This window comes from Oryzias latipes, chromosome 3 (genome assembly GCF_002234675.1).
Source record: "Oryzias latipes chromosome 3, ASM223467v1".
Lineage (NCBI taxonomy): Eukaryota > Metazoa > Chordata > Actinopteri > Beloniformes > Adrianichthyidae > Oryzias > Oryzias latipes.
This window is the reverse complement of record NC_019861.2, coordinates 12,540,723-12,562,644: the sequence shown is the minus strand read 5'-3', so window position 1 is coordinate 12,562,644 and position 21,922 is coordinate 12,540,723. Positions and strand designations below refer to the sequence as shown.

Sequence of the window (21,922 nt, the reverse complement as noted above, 5' to 3'; positions counted from 1 at the left end):
GTTGATTGTGTTTGATGATTCTGTCATCCGATCTTATCCTTGTAATCTAGCTAAATCTTACTGTATTTTATTAGGTAAAATCCCATAAAGTGTTTTCAATCATTCATGTATGGGGGAGCAGAGAAAAACTACAATGTTCAATTGAAAATAATGTTTTTTTCTCTTTCTTTTTCATGCTGCCAACTCTTCCTCAGCCTCTCCAGTTACTGCAATGCATCGTTGATGAGGTGAGTCGACGTCTTATGTGCTTTTGCATCTAAAGTCAGTCTTAATAGCCCGGAAAGCTTATATTTTGTTTCCTAATGAAGCAAACCACTGAGGCGGCTTTGCTCCCCATTCACTCAACCCTTTGCCCTACGCAACCGCCTCAGGCAATACACATATGTACATTACCGTTGAGGTTTGTCTTGTCGTCAGTGGTAATACACGAGGAAGAGGAAATCTTAACAGCCAAAATGTGTTTTATCCTCCACTTAATTTTATCTTTTTTGTTTAATTTTTAACTATTAGGATTGGGGTAAATCGATGTGTAATGAGATTAACAATCTCTGAGTTTGTTGTTTTGTTTTTATTGAAATACACACATACTAATAAACACATCAGGACATTTTTCCCTTAGGTTTTTATATATATGTCTTCAGAACAGCTATAATCTGTAGTAACATAAATAATGGTCTGCATTCCCTCATTATTATAAGATATAAGATTATTATAAGATTTTATTAACATTTTCTTTCCAATGTGGCGACTTAAGTCCAGATATATTGGTGTTTACACACAAATATACGCATACTTTGTATTTTTTAATTACAAACAGCAATCACAGCCTTTGTCGTTTCTTGTTTTTCCTAAGGGTTTCTGTCAAAGTCTTTAAAATAACCAAAATGCCACTGTCACAACCAAAGCAGTGCCCTGCCGTCAGCCGTATTGCACTTTAAACATACAGTGTCACGTTTCCCTAACTGCTATAGATTGGCTACAATTAATAATTAAATTCTTTTAGCCATAATAGATTGACCCGGGCTGAGCGACCCATTAGTCAGCTAGATTTATCAATCATTTAAATTATTTTTCCAATGCCCTTTACGACGTTCCCTAGAGGCAAGAGAAAACTGTTTTATCGCTGATGGTGAAATAATGCTGCACTTTTTTTAACTCCGCTGATGGTTTCAGTGAAGAGACAAACTCTGCTGAAGAGGATCTAAGGAAATACTAAAAAAAAAAAAATTATTTGGAAAACCAAAAAGAAACAGCTTCACCACAGTTTTTTTAATCAAGAAAAATAATTACAAAGCTTTAGTTTTAGTTCGTTTTAAAACAGCAAATGCAATTTTATTTTGCAGAAAACAAAATAATTTGAACCAAGAACTTCTTTTACATTAATAAAGTTCAACTGTTAGCATCTTTGATTTGTGTTTCCACTATTATTAATTTGGGTCCACAGATTTGTTGGTAGATATACATGGAGAACCAAATTCAACCTGTTTAGCCAAAGTCTCAAATGTATTCCACCTGTTTGTTGAATGCCTTCTGTCATCTTTGATCCATATCTTTCATTTGTTGAATAGCTTGTGGCGCCTCAAAGAAAGAACTACTCTCTTTTCAAGCCTGTAATTACTGATCTAATTCCGCCAAATAATTGCTTCATGCCAATGACATGTATATTTACTTGTACCCTCGTAGCCTTGTAATGTGTATGCTGTCTCATGGTGGAGCGCATTGACAACCCCAGGAATAATTTAAACAGACTCGTCACTTTCATCAGCTCGCTTGTCTTTTGTCTCATCCCCTGCTGCGACATCAAAGCAGCAGTGTTTCCCTCAGCTGGAATCATGAATACATGAACAATGCGTGTTTCTGGAGAAAGATAAATGTTGAAATTTGAGCAAAGTACAGACAGGCTTTGCAGATTTCTCCAGAACAAAAAATTGTGTACCCAACACGGTAAATATTGTGGTTTCAGATGTTCTTCGGGGGGGTGTCAGCGCTTATTTCTATAAACTAGTTTGAAGTGTGTTGGTTTTCTCTGTCCAAACGGTGTGCCTGTTGAGGCTTTTAATGTGCAGTACTCAAGGGCAGTTGTTTGTGGATGCAGGTTTATCTACGCGCAATGATATATTGCTCATCCAAGCGGTGGCAGCACTGGAAAGTGCAATGAGATTAAAAGGAAGCCATTCCTTTGTTAATTTAAATAGGTTCATGCATCATGCTTTGCCGTACCAAGCAGCAAGAAATAGAGAACGCTGCCCAGAGGTGTTTTTAATTTCCACAGCAAAGCCTCACTCCTACATAAATCCTTTGCATTTGTAGGAATTGATGATAGAGAAGACGTTATTATTTCTTTTACATGTTTTTTTTTACACCTACTCATGTTATCTGATAAATACATGTTTAGATTCAATGAAAATTGTGTTTGTGGTATTTTCAACATGTTCTTGTGGCATTGTTCTGATTGAGGACATATATATACATACAGTATATATGTAAATTAAGCTAAAAAATACATTTATGAGTATTTCTTTTTTTTAATCATTTTGAATCAAGAGCAGACAAAAAGAAGCAGTTTGAAAAATAGCTTATAGTGACGTCGAAAATACAATGGGCGAGCTACAAGCACCCTGCTCTGAGCTCTCAGCAACTTGGAGAGGAAGGTGGGGCGGGGTTTCTCTGCTAACAGCCCTGCCCACAACTCAGAGGTGACTTTCTAATGAGCTAGTGCCGCTCTGCAGAAACTATGTCCTAGAAAACAACACAGGTTTTTTGATTTTGGCTAAAAACGGCATAGTTGTAATTAAAAGACCACTGGGAATGCATTTACAATGGATCAATAAATGATTGCCATGGGTCTTTAAATTTGATGTTTTTGTTTCAAGGTTGTAATCTAGAGTGAAATCCAGGTCCTGCTTTTGTGAATGGTGTTCAAACTTTTCTATAAAAACAGTATTATAACGAAGGAGGTCGGCCTTAGAAATATTAGTTTTGCAAATAGTAAAAAATAGCGACTATGTATAAAAGAACAAGGTCATACCCAGTTACTTTATGATGCACTGGCACAAATATTTGATAGATAATACATTTTTTTTCTGCCATTAACAAAAAACACACACACTCATATTATTTGAAGTGTTTGAAAGAAGCATATATAGGTTCTAAGAGTGTTAAGAATTTGTTCAACAACAGCCACCTCCCTTTGCTCTTTCTGTATTTACATTTTAAGGTCATTTTCACCTTAATTTTATCCCGACTTATCAGGGACGCTAAGCAGATCTAGACTCTTATCTTCTGCAAATTTATTAGGAGTGGTTTATCATTTTCTTTCATTTTGTATTTGATGAAGAACTCTTATATATTATCACAGCCATTCCGAAACTGTAGCCTTTATTCTAATGGATTGACACTCAGTAAGGGATGGCATCACACCAGCTCCTCTGTCCTTTGGTGTCATTACATTTTTCCATTGCTTTTCTTCTGTAAAGCATAATATTGTTGTCTTCACACGAGGTCATCGGTGTTTGGATGACTCCTCAGTTTTGTACTTACTTGTAGTTTTAACATTTGAAACATTTACTTTGGACAGAAATAACAAATCAGAACAGGAGTAAACACGTTTTCACTCTACTGTATATCCTCACACTGGTGTTGAACTAATACGTTTTTACTGGAGGATAATTACTAAAATAAAAATTCTGGGTTATGTTATTACCCACCAATACCTCTGAATTTACAGGCCATCCACCAGGCTCAGTGGAAAACTGCTTAAAACCTCTAGGCCAGGGAAAATGTGCCTGTTGGTGTAATGAACTTTTTTAAATTTTGTTTTTTTATTTTTCCACAGAAAAATACATTTGAGTACAATAATACTAGGGGGCTCTTTTTTTTCAGGACCCTCCAGTGCTTCCTGTTGGAGAGTTCAGTGAAATGTTTGTTCACTTCATCACTCTCTGGTAAGTAGAAAGCTGTAAAAAGATTATTTATTAATGGAAAAACCAATCTTTTCAGACCTTATGTTTGTAAGGTCATGTTCAGACCATAATTTGTTCTTTCTACATGTATGTGCAACCAGCAAACTTGTCTCTGCCAGACTGAGCACTTACAGAGATCACATGCTGCAATTGATATGGATAAACCAAATTATTGTGGAAGAATCAAAGGTATCCGTCTATATAATGGGTTTAAAGTGCATTTACTCCTGTGTGCGAATGCATTGCGGTTGTTCTAGCTATTGGTTTTGATGGTCTGTAATGCTGGTATTGAACAGGAAGCTTTTCTTTCTTACAAAGACGTTTGGCTTTTCTAATGCATTAGGACAGGTGCAGTGTTTACCTGTGCTTGCATCTGATTCATTAGCCACTTGTAACCTTTACAGTTAAGCAAACATAAATCATAGGTAAATATAGTGTGTGTTTAGCAGTGTCAAGTAGACGATCCCAGCTGGTGTTTATCCCTGGTGACTGCTGTATTTACTTAAACAGGGCACCTCTGTAGTGACTGAGGCCCAGGTGCTCTTCTTCTATGCAGTTAGCTCTCTTCTCTGACTTGACAAAGTAGGTTATGGCCCAAAAATTGGCAAAAAATAAAGTGTTTGCTTTTAACTGCATATAATCCCTTGTGCAATACCTTTGAGCAGATTGTGGATGTCCACATGATGGAGGACACGCACACACACATTCAAATATCCCCCATTATCTTGAGTGAATTGAGTGTGCATGTGTACTCAGCCTCTTTTAGTTTCTGTGGCATAATGGATTTTTATGCAGTTTCTTTACATATACTTCTTTACAAATAAAAAGTATGCATAAATGGACCGAAACACCTTCGGCACTTAAAAGAACGTCATTATTGCGCTTATTGTCATTATAATTTTCTTTTTTTTTTCATTCTTGTAGTATGCAACGAAACCCAAAGGAGAGACCTGCACCCAACAACCTAATGGTAAGTTTTGAACAGAATCGACCATTAAATGGTTTTCCAAGGACCTCAAAATATGTTCTGAATGAATTTGTACCGATGGTTTTCATATTCACGCATTCCATTAAAGATTCAATTAAAGAAAATTTGGTGTTAACTTTTTAACATTTGTAATATTCAGTTTTACATCCTTTAGTGATTGAGCTTTATTGGGTCAAGGACCCTAAGATTTGATATTGCTGTGTGGAAATAAAAGGAATGAACTTTATGCCACCAATGAAAAATGTCAGAAATGTCACTTAGAAACCTTGAGGTAGAATTGAGACCCTCTTCATGAGAAAGCCATTTATTCTCTCCAGCCGAAGAGAATTAACCATGCCGAGCTGTGCAGTCAGGTCTTTCTGGTTTACAAAACTATGTTTCATAACCTTGTTTAATTTCTCCAACTGACAAAAGGAAATTATTATAACGAATTTCAATGAGTTACGTACATACATGCCTGTTGTCCGTGTAATGGAAAGAAACCCAGGTCCTCTAGAGTTTCACCATCCTTTTTCTTGTTTGTAATTATTCAACAAATCTCTTTTCACTTTACCCATCTCTTGAATTTGCAAATATTGCCAAATGTCTAATACAAATGTAACTGCAATGTTTTATCTAGCATTTTAACATAACAGTGCTGTATATGTAAATCAACTTCTCTGTCTATGTATCATTGAAAGCATGGCTTGTTTAAGATAGATTTGTCTTTTTCGATAATTTAAATGTGATTCCTAAATTATATTTTTATTACACATAATCATTCAACCATTGAATGAATCTGTTTATTTGAAAGTTGGTGTGGCAAGGGTTTTGCAAATCAGTAGAACCAACTTTAAATAAAAATGTTAATGATAAATGTAGACGTACGTATTAAAAACATAATGAAAAATTTACTTCCAATGTAGTTTGACAAATGTAATACCATGCATTTCTTTTACATCTCGTTTAAAATGGAGGCACCCATAGCCTAGGAGTGCACACCATATAAAACAAAATAACGTTGATTTTAAATAAATATTTTGACACCTGTTATATAATCCACCAAGAAACTATATTTGTGTGCTATAAAGGTTACTTCTTAAAAAGATAGGGCAAAATATATAAGACTTTTAAAGACTTTGGAAATGTCAGTCAACAAAAGAAATGTCTAAAATTTTATTAACATTTCACAGTTTTAGTCTACAAACCAGCGCAATACTTAGAGCTGGGCACAGATTTGTCCTCGCATTGACGACGTGTCCCACTGTGCACTTAACAATTTTCTCACTTCTAGCATTAGCACACAAGACCACCCGTTTACACCAACTGGCTTTTAAGAGATGCAACACACTCTGGATACTGTTTTAGCACCAAGGACAGCAGCTTATGTGTCCACAGAGAGAAAAGGGGGGAGAGTTTGCACCATGGGAACATGGGGCTGGAGAGTGTAAATGCATAGCTGCTAACAGATATTCTGTTCTCAGTCTCACACCTGGAAGGAGGGGTTCAGATGGGCTTTTAAGCTCCTTGTAAAATCTTCTTTTTTTTTTAAAACACCAGCTGGATTTTTTTTCTTCAATTGAACGTTATGGCTGATTAGTGACTAGATAGAGAGGGTGGACGAAATCTATAGTCAAGAAACCTACTGGTTAAAGTTGGGTCAAATTTCAGCCAGTTTTCTTTTCAGGGTTTTTTGCCATCTTGACCAAAAAATAACTTCACTGAATCCTGGCCTTTTTCAAAAATGCAGAGTTGCCAGTAACTGAGTTGAAGATTTGGCTGTTGCTTGCTAATCAAACTACATGCCAAGTATTAAAGAAAAATGTCCTAAAGACTAACTGAATGGCCACCCAAAACACAGGACTCGCTTCGCTCAACCTGAGCAATCTTTCAATACAGATTAGCCCCTCCCCCTGTAACAATAATCTAATCAAAAACACAAACATTTCCCACCTTTTCTTTTTTTCATTCATCTTCTAATCCATTTTATCCCTTTCGGGGTCACAGTGCTGCCAGAGACTATCCTGCCTACTTGTGGCCGAAGGCAGGGGACATCTTGGACAGGTCGCCAGTCTGCCACAGGATTTCCCACCTTTAATATCTCATTTACATCTGATAAAAAATAGAAAATTATGATAAATTAACCTCTAAGTAGTGGGTGGGACTTCTGACGCGTACTCAACCAGTAGTCATTTTCCATTGTCTCTTTGTTCACACTCTCTCTCTACAGCCAATACACAACCCCAGCCTAACATTACTAGTGCCACAAAATGGCAAGAAATATCTGAGATTCCAGCCATACAACATTGAGCCAGATGCCAGCTCAGACAAGGAAAACGATGCATCTATTTGTTTTGCAAGTGTGTGCATCAAAGTGGAGCATAGCAGGGAGGGTGTGCCCAGCTGATCATAGTTTGTACGTAACAACTACAAGCTTTTTGAGATTGCATTTTTTTCATCTGCTCCCTATTCACAATAACTTGATCAAAGTAATACTCATAAATACAATTTTAACCTTAATGGTCTTTATATGTGCCATTGATCATGAGAAAATGCTACAAGAACATGTTAAAACACCAAAAACCCAGTTTTCATTGAAGTGGGTCTTAAACATGTGCATACCCTATGAGCTGAAAGAGCTAGTTTGCTTGTTTCTTTTCTGCATTTTGACCAAAGCTGAACAATAAAGGTCCTAACGAGTCTCATCAGACAAACTCCCAACTGCGCTCAATTCAAATTCATTTCTTGACCATCACCATTTTTACATCTGGCAAAAGCTTTTGTAGGGTTCTCTTAGCATACTTTTTGTACACTCATAAAAATGGAAAAAAGTATGGACTATCCCAGAAGGATAACACTAGCAACCCTGTCTCCCTATACCAACATAGGATTGTAGGGTTAATGTACTTTTGCACCTCAGAATAGAAGAGTTAGAATCTTGAAATCATTTTTTTTCTTTCACTCACATCAGAAAGATTAGAAATATCATGTATTACTATGTATAACTCAAGTATTTTCTCATTGGGTCTGTTGCATTATGTTGTCGTTTTTTGTAATTGTCATCAGTCTTAGCTCAACTACTTATTGATAGATTCTGGCATTCAGTATGTTTCTCTGTTCAGGTTTTGGTCATGTCGTTGCAGATCCTTTAGTGGCACATTTTCTTGTTGTCTTTGTTCTTGTTTCCTTTTCTCCTTTTATCAGTGTCCCACTTTTTTCATTGTAATCCTGAAGCTCCCTTCAAATTTTGACAGTTCTTTTCTATTTTTGACTCGTGCTTTTTCTTCATCCTTCTCGTCTTTCCTGTACACACATTTTTTTTTGTCCTTCTCCAGGCTTTTTAATTTTTTCCTTGCATGATGAACTGAGATATAAGGTCATGGATGCCTGCCTTTGTGGCACCAGCCCTCTGATTGTCTTCCCGTTCTTTCTTTCTCACTGCTCCTTTTCTTCCTACTCCACACTCTACCTCTCCATTTCCCCCCAGCCTCCTGAGTACATTAAAACTCTTTCCCTATTCTATCTGTATGTTAATGCAGCCGCCATCACTCTCCTCCCTGCACTTGCTGCCATGCAGAACAACTGCATTTCCACTAACTTGTTATCTGTGGATTCAAATCTAGAATATCTCAGTAATGTAGACCTATCAAGTAAGGCTGTGCAGACTAGTACTCATAGTTTGCGCTTCAGGTTGGGTGGTGTTATTTCTCAGGACTATTAGTACAGATTTTATTTTTAAATTTCCTGTTATCCAATCTTTTGAATTCTTAAGAGAAAAAGTTTCTGTCCTTTAAGCTCATATGGTTTGGCATACTTTTCCATAGGTAAATCCAAGCAACTTCCTTTTTTCATTGTGCTTAGCCTAAAGACTATCAATACTATACATTTGCTCTCGTTGTGTATGTATGGGTTCTCTCCAAACTCTCCAATTTCCCTCCACAGTCCACAATAGTGGAGCCGGATGTTAAAATAATTTGGTATTCTGGGGACAAGCACTACACTTGGCATGGATGTACTTTAGTATCCCCTCTTTCAGAAAACTAATTTTACCACAAGAAAATCCAAAAGTTTTAAATGTATGTAATTTATATACACTTACTGGCCACTTTATTAGGTTAACCGGTCCAACTGCTCGTTAACGTACATTTTTTTTCAGCCTGGCCTGATAAGTCTCCATTTCTGAAGCAACGTTTGGATGATGAGTTAGCATCAACAACATGAAAGCATGGATCAGTATTTGTGGTGTTTAAAAGTAGTGCATTTTAATCTTTATACAGAGACTAAATTATTTCCAAAGTTGCAAACAACTTACCAGTATTTCTGGTTACACTTTTGATAGAAATTTAACAAAAAAATCCCTAAACAGTGCGTCAGAGGTTTGTTGTCTTGCCAGATAAATACTACATTATTCAATGCATTTACCGGTAAGTATTTTTGCTAAACTGTATTTTCCTTTTATGCAAGCCCTGTTGATTTAGATTTTTTAATGGACCCTTTACAACAAAAAGTCTTCCACTCCTAAAGACAAAAAAGTAGGAAATATTAATTTTATGACTTGCCCACTGTTGCTTGTATTTAGGTGCCTGTAGCTCAGTAAATGTTTGTTGGGGCATAAAATTGAAGGCTTGAGACATCTAACCACACTTTGACCTCAGTCGTTTGAAGTCACTTACTAGAAACATTTTTGTAATGGGTGACATAATGAGGAAGTTGTCTTCATTATAAAGAATTGTTTGTTTTGTTATTGCAGTTTAGTTAACTGTTGTAATGATGACTTATTATGACGTCCCTAAATCTTTTCACATTTTTTAGAGACTCATACAATATTATTTTTTTTATTGTAATGTGTTTTTTTTTCATGTCAACAAAATATTTCATATTAAATTGGGTTGTTCAATTTTGGTAGATGTTTCACCGTACTAGAAATACAGGTCTTCTCACACAGAATTATGTGCAAAGAGGGTTTTCACATGCTCACTTTCGTATCATCGCACTTCTTTGAAGCCAAATCGTCTGTGTCTTATGTTCCCTAATCTCTTCTGTCAGCACTTTTGCCGCCAAATGTTTTCACATTTAACCCTTGGGTCCTCATTGATGTCAACTCCATTTACACACACCAGACTGCAGTTGGCAGTGCTACAGCCATTTTGAAAATGGTTAAATTGAAAAAAAAATAGCACAAATCAATGATGAACCATCAAAAACATGTTTAAAAAATAATTATTTCAAACTCTTTTTCATAACAATGGTTCATAATTTTGTTGCGATGTAGATCTGATTGAGAGAATAAGTAATTTGCTTTTTTCATAACCAATAAAGCTTAACACTGTACAATTTCATTGGCTTTTGTATAACAATATACAGTACTTTATACCTCTTTTCATTATTTGTTCATGAAGGCTTTCTAAGGAGTGTATAATACCATAAAAAGGGTAAGTAGAAAGTGGTACTTGGCTGAAATCACTCCGTTTCAGCAGTATCTGTTTATTTGTATTTAGAGGAACTTTACGCTGTGCTGATGGTCCACACTGAAGTTTACTTCAGAAACCTCCCCATGTTTAAAAGCTCACCTTAGCTCTGTTGCAGAACATGCATGCAACCTTAAGTTTATCTTAAATCAAAATAAAAGATTCATCTTCCAGATTCTCAAGTGGCTCCCAGCCTCTGTCTTGGTATGGCCATCAAACTCAGCTCCGTTCTGGATGGTCTTAAACTACTTCACCAGATCAGCCTTGTGTAAACAATACAACTGCTGAGGTTCCAATGTGTTCCTGAAGCACTTGGAAGGGTCCCCACCTGCTTGACTTAGAAAATCCCCCAATACCAGCAAGAAATCCTTGACATGTTTCTTGTTGCATTGTAAACTTTAACAAGTGGACATAACGGTGACTGTAATAAGCACCTCCACTGATGTCCTGGGTCTCACCCTGATCCCCACCTGTGGCTCCTTATGATGAATGCCCCATCATAAGCCTGAGCAACAGCTTCTTTTTTTGTCTCCGGAAAGATAGTTGGTAATTTTTCTATCAAGATAATCGTGTCTGTGCTGGAGCTAAGGAGCTTAATAAACTTGTAAAAATGCTCCTGTACATTTAGGATTTTGTTATTGAATCATAGTACCAGTACCAGAATTAACTGACATCATGTATAAGTGTCTTTTTTTCTTTTCTTCATAAGCTTGGATGGCTAAAAGGCTGTTGCTACAATGGTTAATGCTACGATGCCATCATGCTATTATGCTCTGCTAATGAGCTGTTCTGTGTTTGGCCTACATGTGATCACGGACCGGTTTAAAGTCAGACTATATTTTCAGGGAGCAGACTTTAAGACATGGCGGATAAATGCAACAAAATTAGTTCATATAAAATTTATAAAAACTGTGTTTTAAAAATATAATAACGGTCATGACTTCACTTTGTATGGAACTTTATTAGAAGTGCCTTTGTAACATTACAGAGCTGGCATTGAGCTGAAAAAAAAGCCCCCCCTCGTCAGAGTGCTACATCTTTACTGTCAATGGCAAGAATCCGAAACATGATTAAGATTTTTTTGTTATGAATTCATGAAAAATGAATCAACTTGAGGCAGAATTAGGGGGAAAAATGCTTTTTCTGTCAATCTGCTCCCCTTTACAGTTGGTTCAGACCACTGGCGACTGACTGAAACCCCTCTTCTCATGGGGGTGTTTTTCAGCAAGGAAAGAGGGGTTCAGGAAATGGATGTGACTCCTCTAAACCTCTGAACATCTTTTAGAATTTTTACTTTCATCATGTCCTCAAAATTCCAGTTCAAAAGCAGCAAAAACCAAATAAAGTTAATAAGTTCAGATACGACAATTCATATTGAGCTCTTCAAAAAGGGTCTCTATCATGTTTTTCTGAAGCCTTTCAGAGTAAACTATACCCATATACTGTATATGATCATATATTACCTTTGACATACTAAGAACGTTTTTTTATGAACAATGAGTTAATTTTGGAGTTCATTTTCCTATCCATAAGTAAGACTCCATCTCTGAGGCACCGCCTTTCTCTCCCTGTGGGCGCCGCACTTTTTATGACGTCATCCTAGAGCCGGTTGGCAGCGTGTCTGCGTTTTGCCCACGAAATCAAACAACATCCAAACTTTTGCAAAGTTGATGTGCATATTGTGCATATAAAAGGAAAGCGTTTTTATGCCAAATAGCGCTAGCTCATCCGAGAACGTTGGTGTGTGTGTGATCCTGGGGCGGTGCTGGCAGTGCAGACTCTTCCTGAAAGGGGCTGTGACCCCCCCCAGAATATACATTTGAACCTGGGGACCCGATCGTTCTCGGGGAAAGAGAGGGGCTGGTGCTCAGAGAGCAGGTTTTTGGAGGAATACTCAGAAATGCGTGAATAGATCAAAATACGACTTTGGGGGTTTTTCCACACTTAAAAGCTCAAAAAAGTACATTTTGCACGATATTGGCCCTTAAATGCACCCAGAGAGATGCTATACGTTAGTAAGCTCTGACTTTGTCCACATGCCATCACATCTGTCACTTTTATGCAGGGAAAACAGAAAAATGAATTGGCTATTTCACAACCTGTCAGCTGTGACCTTTGCTCAAACAAACTCAGTTGAAAACACATTTGTGTGATACTTCTTGCTAAGGAGTAGATAAAAGAAGATCCCCTTGAATTTCTTCTTGGAAGAAGTGAAAATTATTTTTATTTTTTGTAGATTTTCCATGCATCTTAACCAGTCAGTTGTGATTATAAAGCTCCATCAACTTGTTGCTTTCTGACGCTCATGATCTTACCCTCGCTGCTATAATCACCCTTCTATCCCCCTCCCCCCCTTATCAGTCATCCCTCTCTCTTCTTTCCTCCTTTTCTTTTCCGTCCGGTCCAACAAAAGAATACTTCCAAATATAATTAACATGAATAAAGTATAGCTGAAATCACAAAAGGGGGTTATTTAAATATAAATCTGGTGTATCATAAGATTCATAACCCCTGTTGTAAAAGTAAAATATGTCCAACACAAAAGGCTTTCAGCTGTCATCTGTTTGCTTAGCTGTTGGACAGGACAAGTTAAAAAAACAAAAAAAAATGTTAACTTGTTGAATTTTTTATTTTAAATACAGTTTGTATTCACACATACGCACCTGTGCCAGCCAGTTTCCAGTGGGAGCTAATGATTAGCATGCAAATCTGCAAAGACCTAGTTATTCTGTCTACCTCTCTGCACTTGTCACACACATGTGCATATTCTTCATGTTTCCTCCCACTCTATTCTAATGAGGTGACGACCAGTGCTATGTTATAATTGCCTCCAACTCCTTTTAATTTTTTCTGAACATTAATCATACATTGTGTTATTTAAAATTGCATAAATTAATCTTGGATTAAACCGACCCTTTAAAGGCCTCAGCCAATTAAAGAGTTAAAAAGGATTTCCCAAGGGTTTAGGCGGTTTCTTTTTTAGCGAAATAATTGAAGGTGATGATCTCACTTTGATAGGACTAGAAGGTGATTAATGCAACTTTCAAATTAGGCCATCCCCAGCATTACCTTTGCATGGCCATGACCATGACAGAAAGTCACACCCCTTAAATACACTAAACCACTCTGCATGATTAATTCCTACATTACAAGTTTTTACTTTGTTTATATTGTGGCCCTATATTGTGTTGTGAAAGTTATCTCCTTTGATTCAGGAGTTTAAAAATCAAGAGAAAGAACTAGTAATTCATAAGTAAATATGTGATTCAATGGTATGTCACAAACAGTATTTAACTCTCGACACCAGAGATGTTGCCGGCAACACCTAAATAGTACAAGCTCTTTGATCTGTTGTAACTCTTAAACCATTAACACCAAGCATGTCCAAAGTCTGGGCCAAATGCAGCCCACGTTCAAACTTCTACTGGCCCCCAGGCTCCTGTCATAAAATTAATAATATGCAGCCTCCAGCACTTTTTTACAACTAGGATTAATTAATTGTGATCGGCTAAATTAGGTTATATGCTCTTGTAAACCTGTGACAACAACCTGTTGCTACTTGAACTTCACAGCTGCAAAGGGCCAAACCAAAAAAACAGATTTTTTTTTTTTTTTTGGGGGGGGGGGGGGGGGGGGGGGGGGTTGTGATGAAAGTCACAGTGGTTAGTTTTTCTGAATTAGGTAACTACTGGTGTAACTTTCCTGTTGACATAATTTATAGGTTCAAGGTTTACAGTTAGCTGGGAACGGGAAATTCACAGTAGTTTTAGTAAACAAGTATTTGATATATTTCTCCTCTCTTGAAGAAATAAAAAGTGTCCCACTGCAATAAAAGTTTCATTGAATAGTTAATTTGTATTTATCAATATTGTAAGGGTTCAAAGTATTCAGGCTAATTGATCGGCCCTCACACATTTTCGCCTTACAGAATGTAACCCTCTTTGTAAAAAAGTTCAGTTTACACAATAAATGTGAATCTACTGGTGCTGACGCTGAAAAGCGACTTTTCATATCAGCTTTGTACCGTTATGCAACAGATTACTAACGTAAAGTGTTGCAGAACAACCCACAGCTGCTTTACTCTGCAACACAATCAGCTAATATACGTTGATTTTGTAAGCACTTTCCTGTTGTACAGTGTTGCATATCAGCACAAAGCTGCGTTTCTGTACTTTCAGAATGCGCTGGATTTATGTTAACAGCACAAATAGCTGAAAGGTCGATGGAAGAATGTAAACACTGGAGCTGAAGCTCCAGTCATAAAAGGTTGAACAGAAATCTACTGTCCTTATAGCAATTAAACCAGGGCTGGCCAACCCTGGTCCTTGAGACCAAATATACAGAATATACTTGATCTTGACCATGTAGCAACATCTACTGTATGTGTGTCTGTAAAAGCTGTGTGCAGCTACAATTTGTAAAAAGTATTTTTCAGCGGATCTACAGACAAACAACAATCAACCTTTGGTCGTACTATTCACATAGAATGGAATGACTATTGTACTTTGAGTAACCACAGTTATTGTTGCACACCTATGAAGGACATCTCTGCAGAGCTTTTTCCTCTAATCAGCTCAATGGAAAGGAAAAATCCTAAAGCAGATGAAGCCAACGATAGTCTATGGCAACAACCATCACTGAAAGCAGTCCTGCTTTTTCAGTTGTCTGTATTATGAAAAGCACCTTCATCCAGGTCAAATAACCAGAGATGCCTCAGCCTGTCAGGGTTAATTTATGGAGCAGAGGTTACAGAGTTTGATTTTAACACCATCACTGAGGACTTCACTCTTTATTTCTGTACGGCTTGTACTGAGACAAAGAACAATGATTGATGAGATGGGTGTCCGGCTCTTAGGGGCACCCAGGAGCATCCACTCTACCAGTCTCATACTGACACGCACATGCCTGCACCTATTTGAGAGTAATTAACCTCAGACTTTGTTAACCGTAGCTGCCCGATGGAAGGACAACAGGATTGATGTGTCTCCCCCAGTCCTTCTGTAAAGTTAGTGCATAATTAGAGCAAGCTGAAATGCATTTTGTTTAAGAGAAGAAAGCTACAGCGGGGGTTACGTGTTCACCATCAAATAACAGCACCATTTGGTAAAAATAAACCAAAAGCAAATGTTTAAAATGCTTTAAAGACTTTAAATGGGAAAAAACTCAATTTTGTTGAATTGTTCTTATTGTTCTGGTACTTTATTTGACCGGAAAACATAAAGAGATTATTTCTGTCAGCATCATCTGAGCAAACTTTTAAAAAATGTATAAAAAGAAGGCATTCAAGAGTGAAAAGGGATTAGATCTTTGTAGGGTTGGCTATGTTAATGTCATGGTTGCAAATTCCTTCAAAAGTCTAACATTTTCAAAACTGGTCTTTAGTCTATTTAGATTCTACTTTGCTATTTGTGTTAAATATTTTTTAACATTTTGAAATGATGCGAAGCACTGACCAGAGGTCTTGGGGAATAATTATTTTTTGTCTTCTGAAATATTTTGAAGCCAGAATATTCCTAGATTTCTGAAAGTTTTCTTTTTCTTTTTCTTAGTGTCTGTCCTTGTAGCCTTTTTTCAACCACATTTTGCATGATTGATTTAAAAACCTCAATAAATAAGCCATAAGAAATTTCTTTTGAGTTTATATTCTTAATTCTAAGATGTCGCGGGTTTCACCAAAGCAGGAAAATATGTGCTTTGTCCTTTTTACGGTAATTATATGGCAACACTAAAAAAAGTGTAATGCCATTTCTTTGTGAAATGAAGGTGGTAGAGGGCATAGTGAACAACAGTGACTAAAGACAGTGCAAGTTTACATCGCTCTTATTAGTTTACCAGGTAGCACCTGATCTGGTTTGAGGCTTGTTTGAAAGCAGAACTAAAGCCAGGTTCGGTCACCAGGAAGGCAGTAGTTAGCCATTTAGGGCAGTTTTATACAAGCAAGTCAACAAGCAACTGTACAACAGAACTAGTAGACCCGTACATGGTCTGGTTCTAAAAGGTTCTGTCATCTATGTGGTTAGGATGGAACTTCCAGGCAGGGAATTTGCATCATGTGACTGGTTTTACTCTCTGGAGATCTGGAATTGCTCACAGATGGGGGTGTGGCCTTTTGATTAACAAATGACCATGCAAGCATCAAAGTAAGAAGTGTTCTCTCTGAGACCAAGAGTTAAAGTCCCACTCCGTTCATCTTTTGATCTATTGCAAAAGCTTTCCCAGTGGTCTTTTAATTATGATTATGATGTTTTTAGCCAAAATAAAAAAAAACCTGTGTCATTTTCTAAGACATAGTTACTGCAGAGCGGCAGGAGTTTGTTAAAAACTCACCTCTGAGGTGTGGACGGGACCTTTTGCACGGAGTAAGCCCGCCCCCACTTTGTAGATTATTGCTTCTGTGTCACAACTACAAGTTTTTCTCAACAGCATTTCTTTTTGTCTGCTCCTGATTCACAATGTTTTAAACAAAGAAATATTCAGACATTTTCTTTATATTTTCTTTATATATTCTTTATATATTTGGGGCGACAGTGGCTCAGGTGGTTGAGCGGGTCGTCCAATGACCGAAGGGTTGGCGGTTCGATCCCCGCTCCCACCAGCCAAAATGTCGTTGTGTCCTTGGGCAAGACACTTCACCCTCCTTGCCTCCAGTGTGGCTCCACTGGTGTGTGAATGTGCATGAATGATCCCGGTGATGGTCAGAGGGGCCGTAGGCGCGAAATGGCAGCCACGCCTCTGTCAGTCTGCCCCAAGGCAGCTGTGGCTACAACCGTAGCTTACCGTCACCAAGTATGAAAGAGGAGTGAATGAATAATGGACACACTGTAAGCGCTTTGAGTGTCTTGAAAAGCGCAGATAAATCCAATCCATTATTATTATTATTATTATGTCCTCCCTCATCAGATAAAAGCCACAAAAACATGATAGAAACACAGTTTTCATGGGAGTAGCTCTTTGAGATTAAATGTCTTTATTAAAAGGGGACCATGCCATTTTATTTAAAAAAAAAAACATGATAAACTAACCAGAATTAGCCAAAAGACTGTTTCATCTGTAGTTAAGTGACCTCAAAAAACACATGGTTTCTCCTCCTGTGATCTCGCTCAGATCCAAACTGTGGGGCGTTGTCGTGCTGTTGCAGAAATTAGTGTTGACAAGTTCATTTAAACTTGATTTGTTCCCCAATTGGACATCTAGACACCTTAAATAAAAATACTTGTTGGCCTGAATGGCTTCATCTCATTTACAACCTCCTCTTGGCTCACCCTTGATCTCTGTGTGCCCTCTGACCTCCTGCTCAGGCCTGGGAATCAGTCAGATAGCTGCTTTGATTGGCACAGCCATCTCTGCATCGAGTCAATGCTGACAAGCATCAAAATGGAGACATGTTTCATTTATGGACCTAACTAATCAAAATCAGTCACAATCATTCATTCATTCATTCATTTATGAGGAAAATAGATCATCAAGGTTACTTTAAATTTAGTACTTAATACATGCAGATGATTAAGCTTTCTGTTTTTCTTTAAAATTCCGACAAATCATAGTTCAAAATATGTTTATAATGGATATTTAACCAGTTTTAACATCATTCTTGTTAGGTTCATTAATATTTTATTGTCATTTTGTGACTCATTTTTAAAATTTATTTTCAAAAGTAGAGTTGATTATGCTCTTAACATAAAGGTATCATCTTTTTTTGTGGCTCCAATCTGTTTGGTAATAAACCGAAATATTAAAGTTGAATAGAGATAGTACTGATAGCTGTTTGGACTTTCTGTTTTATTAAGAAAACCAATTTTTTCTTGCTTTTTTATGACCAATTAAGTTCATTACAACATAATGGCTGTTTATACAATTATATAAAGAGATAAAGAGGAGATGACATTTATTGAAATGGGGAATTTCATGTTTATTTCTAACACAACCTTTAATTCTCCAACTCTATTCAAAAGAAAGTTGGGCTTGAAACAAAATATCTGTTTAAAGCAAATGTTATTGAAATGTTTTTGCTACTTCTAGTATTCTAATACAATATTTTGGAGGGTTGTCTTTTTTTTTAAGACAAACTTTTCTTTATCTTTTTTATGCAGGATCATCCCTTCATCATCCAGTTTAATGATGGAAATGCAGAGGTGGTGTCCATGTGGGTTTGCCGCTCTCTGGAGGAGAGGCGCACTCAGCAGGCTCATTAATGCCTCCAACCGTCCTCTGATGGACACAAACGTTTGACTTTAAACGTCTGCAAAAGCCTGTACAGTCAAGAATGTTTCCTTGTATGAAACCCTCACAGAACTGTATTTTTTGGACAAGAAATTGGGTTATTACATGCGATATATCAACTATTCTTTTTATTTTTTTTTAGCACAAAGTATTATTTTCAGTACCACCCTGCAAACCCGGAAATGTTCTGAACATTTTGATGAAGGAAGATAAATATTTATGGTCCAAAAGAGTGCACAACTTCAAAACCTGACAATCCAACATGATCAGCCTGTGCTTTCCTGTTTTCTATTGGGATATTATATTGCACATCTGGACCAGAGCAAATATTTAATATCAAAGTTATGAGATTTCTCATCAACAGGGCTAAAATTAGACTAATTCTACATTTTTTTTTTTACCATCAGTGTGATGCCCAGTAAACCTGCAGTGTGTCATTTCTGAACTCCGCAACGGAAAACTTCCACTTGGTATATTGTTGTCATGAAAAGAGGTTTTTATGTGCTTTGAGTCAGTTTACAGTTGGGTTGCACTTTGTTTTGTTGTTTTTGCAGATTAACTGTTTTTTTTCTCTCTTCATTTCTTCCTTGAAAATGAAAACATTTTAAATATAAAAGAAAAAGACAGGACAGTTTAGAAAAACCAAAATCATATATTTATTTTTTTTATATTTCACATTCACAGTGTGCCCAAAATATCTAAGAAAGTAAAGCAAATAGATAATCATTGAAATACCTTCAGATAATAGAACGAAAACAAAAATTCAAATTCTTGGTACACCAAAGAGGAGCTAAATGCTGAAATAGCTACAGGAAATTCAAAACTCTGACAGATCTCAATGGTCTTTATTTGCATCCAATGAAATCTAATTCATTCAAATGTAATCCCATTACTTATGTGGTTCACAAAGAAAACGGAGGGGTATGATATGTAGTGTAAGAATCAAGAGACACATTTTTGTTGTAAACTGCTGGCACATAAAGAATTATCTAATCTGTGAAATAGATTTAAATTCAGGTAAACCCAGAACTGCATCTTTTGACTAGCTGAAATGCTATCTCAACATTTCTAGCTCTTAAGAACTAAAACAGAATCACTCAAAAGATGGACGAAATTTCCAAATGTGTCTCAGACCCAAACACAGGCTAGATGTGTGAAGATGATCATGACACTTTTTTTTTGTTTTTGAAGGACTTTCCTTATTGAAAAACAAGCAAAGTTTTTTAAATTTCACATCTGCTACTTCTTTTCTCTGCACTTTTAATCATTTGATTACATAGAAGTTGTAACGATGATGTTTTTCAGAGATCCATCCAGCAATGGTACACAGTGTGTGTGTGCTGTAGACTGCAAAGTCGAGCACTTCAGTCCTGTGCTCTTTCAGAAGCTCATCAGGGAACTCTGCTTCTGCTGGTTGTGGTTAAAACTTCAAATACAACATTTTTAAGTGAACTTGAAATGTGATTTGTGGACCTGAACACGTTAGCCTTAAATGTTACAGATTTACAATATATTTAGCTCAAAAAATATAAGGAATTATTGTTTATGTTATGATTCTGCTATGAACGAGGGACTCATTTGTGTGTCTTTTTTAATGCTCAGCTTGATGACAGCATGTCTGGTGTCCTGCTCGTATTTTGTTCTTGTTCAAACCACAGAGTCTCTGTTTAGTAATGATGCGCAGCAGAAGCCTCAGTGCTGTGAAATGACTGACTGAACAGGCCGCCCCTTTTTTAACGTTTTTTTTATGTCTGTTGGCACAAAACATGTTAAATAAAAGTTATTTGAACAAACGTTCACAGTCGAGGTTTAAAGGTGTGTCGATTATTTAGGAAAAAACTGTTTCCGTCTAGACTTTTTGTTAAAAAGAAACTGTTATTATTATCTGTTACATATTTTACAATAATAAAAGACCACAGACTGATGATGGAGGGAGCAACGATAGTAAAAGAAGTGCAAGAACGTGCATCAGTCTGTCGACTGGAAAATGTGGCAGTTCATCCGATTCTCTACCCAAAATCTTCCGGGGATGACGGTGGACTTCAGGGAGGAACCCCACCCCCACTTACAACCCTCAACAGAGGTTCCTATGGCCCCCCACCATCTCAGGGGACCTGAAGTGAACCTCCCACATAGACTCCATCCAGAAGAAGACCCAGCAAAGATTGTACGTCCAGCATATTCTGATCATCTTCTACTCTGTGATAATCCCGTCTGTCCTGACCTCATCAATCATGATCTGCAACCAGACGCGACAAGGAAAGACCGCAGGGAACCATCAGGTCTGCAGAGAGGATTATAGGGTCCAACCTACCCTCCATCCAGGATCTGTGCTGGTCAAGGGTTGGGAAGCAGGCTGGTAAAATCCCCATGGACCCCTCGGACCCCGGCTAAATTCTTTTATAGACTCCTCTCCTTGAGCCGGTACGTCAGAGCTCTGTACGGCACCCCCCCTGCCACAAAGACTGCTTCCTCCCCTGAGCCATCGCTCTGATGAACTCTGGACCAGGCACAGCGTATGAAACCCCAAACGTAAGAATTTTAAAACCAGCTGACTTGGTATGTAAACTCACTGGCACAGAACATTTTGAAGTACTTTAGTGAAGGATGGACAGTCGTCTCCATCATCATCTTGGCGTCAGACCATGGCTTCACTGAGACTCTACAACACCTCATACACACTGGACAACAACTGGTGGCGGTAGAGCAGGTCGTCTAATGGCCGAAGGGTCGATCCCCGCTCCCCCCAGCCAGCCATCTTTGTGCAAGACACCTCACCCTCCCAGCCTCCAGTGGCTCCACTGCTGTGTGAATGTGCATGAATGTCCCGGCGATGGTCAGAGGGGCCGTAGGTGCAAACTGGCAGCCACGACTGTCAGTCTGCCCCAGGGCAGCTGAGGCTACAGTAGTAACTTACCAAGTATGAATGAGGAGTGAATGAATAATGGACACATTTGTAAGAGCTTTGAGCAACAAGAAAAAGCGCAGATAAATCAAATCCATTATTAATATATGTTGTTTATTAACTATTTGCGGTTTTTTAACAGAGCTATGGTAACGATATAGTTTCCCCTTCGTGGGAATTATTAAATTCTATTTTATTCTATTCAATAATTTCAAGTTGTATAACAAAAAGTGAGTTTATTTAAGATTTTGATGATCATTGCATGAAAGGACACCACTGCAGAATGATAAAAAAAAAACATTTTGGGCCAAAATGGACTGTCACTCCTCAAAGCCTGAGCAACACCACTTCAGTCTACAGATCCATGAACGAAACCAAACCCTGGACGTGCTGTGTGAAA

The 21,922-nt window shown here is 37.5% G+C and overlaps 1 protein-coding gene across 2 annotated transcripts in view; it reads left to right on the top strand.

The window, feature by feature from the left end:
• map2k5 (mitogen-activated protein kinase kinase 5) overlaps positions 1-20,418 on the top strand; it is a 57,711-nt gene extending 37,293 nt beyond the window's left edge. For both annotated transcript variants that reach the window (XM_004066963.4, XM_011488200.2), the window contains exons 19-22: positions 195-227; positions 3,883-3,944; positions 4,887-4,932; positions 18,488-20,418. In XM_004066963.4, the coding sequence (XP_004067011.1) occupies positions 195-227; positions 3,883-3,944; positions 4,887-4,932; positions 18,488-18,589 (243 nt within the window). In that variant the 3' untranslated portion in view covers positions 18,590-20,418. The remainder of the gene's footprint in view (positions 1-194; positions 228-3,882; positions 3,945-4,886; positions 4,933-18,487) is intronic.
• The last annotated feature ends 1,504 nt before the right edge of the window (positions 20,419-21,922 follow it).